Source organism: Dermacentor silvarum, chromosome 4 (genome assembly GCF_013339745.2).
Source record: "Dermacentor silvarum isolate Dsil-2018 chromosome 4, BIME_Dsil_1.4, whole genome shotgun sequence".
Lineage (NCBI taxonomy): Eukaryota > Metazoa > Arthropoda > Arachnida > Ixodida > Ixodidae > Dermacentor > Dermacentor silvarum.
Window position 1 is genome coordinate 191079663 of NC_051157.2, and position 3222 is coordinate 191082884.

Below are 3222 nucleotides of genomic sequence, written 5' to 3' on the forward strand. Positions count from 1 at the left end.
CTAAACGACCTCAGATATTTTTTGAACATTTCAAGTAAACACGCGCATCGAGTTCAGAATGCCGTCGCGATCAACGATGCCAAACGCTGCAGCGCTACGCGCCGCGGGCGCGCCACAAAAAAAAAAAAAAAAAAAAAGAACAAAGCCATCCTCCTCCCCTCGCCTTTCCGGTAACCCCAGCGGTCGTCACGACGTCAGCAGGGGGAATCTGGTGATGTCAACTGCGGAAACGATCTCCATTGGGCGAACAAGAACTACGACTTCCGGTTTGTCTGCTATCTGGTAAGCGCGCTCCTTGCTCGTCCCCGCCGCGTTGCTCACTTGTGCGCTTGCGCATCGGTAATTACAGCCCGCAACGCCAAATCGCTCGTGTTCCAACACGGTCATGCTTAGCGGTCTGATTAGCTGCGCGAACAGAGTGCGACAGTGGGCCTCTTCGATTTTCGTTGTTCAGGCAGCCAGACGGCAGCTCTCTGACAGGAAATGACGTCATGCTGGCATTGTGGTCACATGGGCCAAAAGTTACCGGCAAGTCTCGGGCAGCCCGAGGCGGCCGCGAGCCTCGCGAAATCGAAGAGCCGGCAGCTGGCGCTACCGTGCCGACGCTGCTAGACGCTGCCGTTCGCTCAGTGTCGTCTGCTCCGTCATCTGCTTGTAGAAGATGGCGGCTGCGGCGGACGAGATTGCCGTGCTGCTTCAAGCAGCAATCGAACTGTTGGATGCATACGAGGCTATTGAAGAGGAACGTGACGAAGTGGACGAGCATGCCATAAACCTTTTGGTGGCTCGATTTGTGAGGCAGGATCGGCACAGGGTTCCCCTGTACGTGGAGCGGGTTGTGCCGGCATACATGGACATGGAGTTTAAGAAGATGTTTCGACTTTCCAGAAGCTCAGTTGCGGCTGTTGTCGAAGAATTTGAAAAGTCAGCGTTTTACCCTCAAGGTTCGCATGGACGGAAACAGTTGTCAGCTGAGAAGACGGTACTGATAACGCTGACATACCTCGGCACGCAAACTACAATGTATGCGATTGCTGACAAATTCGATGTCTGCGAGTCAAGCGTACACACTTCAATCCGGCGTGTTCTCGACTTCTTGATGTGTATCAGCGCAAGAGAGATTAAATGGCCCAACGGCAACGACGTCGTACGAAGCAAGAGGGCATTTCGAGCTCTCTATCACCGCCGGGGCGTGGAAGCCGGCCTGCCAGATGTCATTGGGGCTGTCGACGGATGCCACATCCGAATATCAAGACCCTCCGAGTCAGAGGAAAGTTATTTCAATAGAAAGAAGTTTCACTCGATAATCTTACAGGGAGTCTGCAACGCCGACATGATGTTTACGCACGTTTTCATCGGCTTTCCTGGCAGCGCACACGATGCCCGGGTACTGCAGGAAAGCTCCCTTTTCCGAGATGCCGGAACGAAGTGCGAAGGTAAGAAAAAATTATCTGTATGTAGTCAGTTGCAGCCTCTATAATTAACTTTGTTAGGTGATTTATCGAACAATTCCCATTGTAGCATAGTTTTGATCGAGCTGCCGGATAATAAATCCTTGCAGGAGGTTACCTGATCGGCGACTGTGCCTATCCATTGCTGGTCTGGCTGCAGACCCCATACCGTCAATGCGGAGCGAGTTGGCAGCCATGGATGGAGGCCTTCAACGCAACCCACTGCAAGCAGCGGGTCGTCATCGAAGGAGCTTTCGGCCTGTTAAAGGCCCGCTTCCGACGACTGGCGTACGTTGATGTCGCTACCATCCCGCAAGCTGTGGACATCGTGATGGCGGCCTGCGTCCTCCACAATATTGCCAGCAGGAGCGGCGACGCCGTGGACGATGAGGAGCAAGTGGACAGCGGAACAAATGTTTTGTATAATGACCCAGACAGCGGGGTAGAGGCATCGGTCCTTGCAACAACTGTCCGCGACACCATAGCACAGGCTCTGTAGTCTTGACGGAGCATTCTTGAATTAAGTTTTGTTTGTTTTGTCTGAGTCCTTTTTTTTATTATACACTAAACATGTTTATGGTTGCTCAGTACGTGTCCGTGTCATCATTATCCATGCTGCCAGATCACAAAGTGTTTTTGTACCTATTGTTCATAAAGGCACTTAAATTTCTTTCTGAAGTAATGCACCCATTGCGCATGGTATGCATACACACTCCCGACCATGGTCTTAGATGACAAACAAATGGATTGAAAGGAAGTTTTTTCCCTAAAGAAATTGTGCACGTCACGAAAACATAAGACAGTTATATGTTTGTGAACACACACAGCGCGCTCTTAAAAGTGAGGATCGCGCTTTGTTCTCACGTCTATATCGGGCATTTTCACAGCGGATATCGTTACTATATAGCAGTTGAAATTAAGGTTAAAACAAAATTGAAAGTAATTAGTGACAATCAGAAATAATTTAGAGCCCATGTTAGTGTAATATATGCAGCGGAACGGGATTGCCACATTAAATATAGAAAAATGAATAAAGCACACTTATACCGATCATAAAAGGAAATAATTAAACAGATTTCGAATGCCCATTGCATGTAGACGGGAGACTATATATATGATATACAAGAAAACGCGACTACGCTTCTTGAAGGAATACAGGATCTATCATATATACATTTATTGTAAGCAAAAATATCACAGAGGCATCCGGTGAAAAATCTTTGTGACTAGATAAAAACAAGGCACATATTCATATCGAAAAAGTAAGTGCACTACTCGTCACCAACTGGCTGCCGCGAACTGCGCGCGAAATAACTTTCGCTAGCAGCCACAAGCCTTTCAAGTAGGGCTTCATGCCTGGCCCGACTAGCCATTACTTCTTTGTGGCGTTCCTCACGATTTTTTTCCCATCTGTCTAAACGTGACAAAAGTGCCTCTGCGACCGTGGGTTTTTTTTCCTTGCGGGCCCTCTTGGCCGGTGGCCTGCATTCGGTCTGCTGTGCCGTTGAAGGAAGTTCAGTGGCCAACGCGATCACGTCGGAAGCATCTGGGTTATCCTCGGCGGAGACTGGCTCGGGTTGAGTGCTGAAATTATTAGACTGCATAATCAGTACAAGGTAGCTTACAAAAGACATATCTGCGCAACAGCATGTGTTAACATTTACCAGTATACGCAATTGACACATAATTTGCCAAAAAATATAAGCCAACCTGCTGCCATTCATAATATATTAACTATATATGCGTGCAGTACGGGTCTCCATACTTGCAA

The 3222-nt window shown here is 48.4% G+C and overlaps 1 protein-coding gene across 1 annotated transcript; it reads left to right on the forward strand.

Annotated features, from left to right (window-relative positions):
- The first annotated feature begins 427 nt into the window (after nt 1-427).
- On the forward strand, nt 428-2056 carry LOC125944877 (putative nuclease HARBI1). The gene is made up of 2 exons (XM_049666296.1): nt 428-1436; nt 1562-2056. The coding sequence occupies exons 1-2, from the start codon at nt 662-664 to the stop codon at nt 1948-1950; spliced, it is 1164 nt and encodes a 387-aa protein (XP_049522253.1). The 5' UTR covers nt 428-661; the 3' UTR covers nt 1951-2056.
- The last annotated feature ends 1166 nt before the right edge of the window (nt 2057-3222 follow it).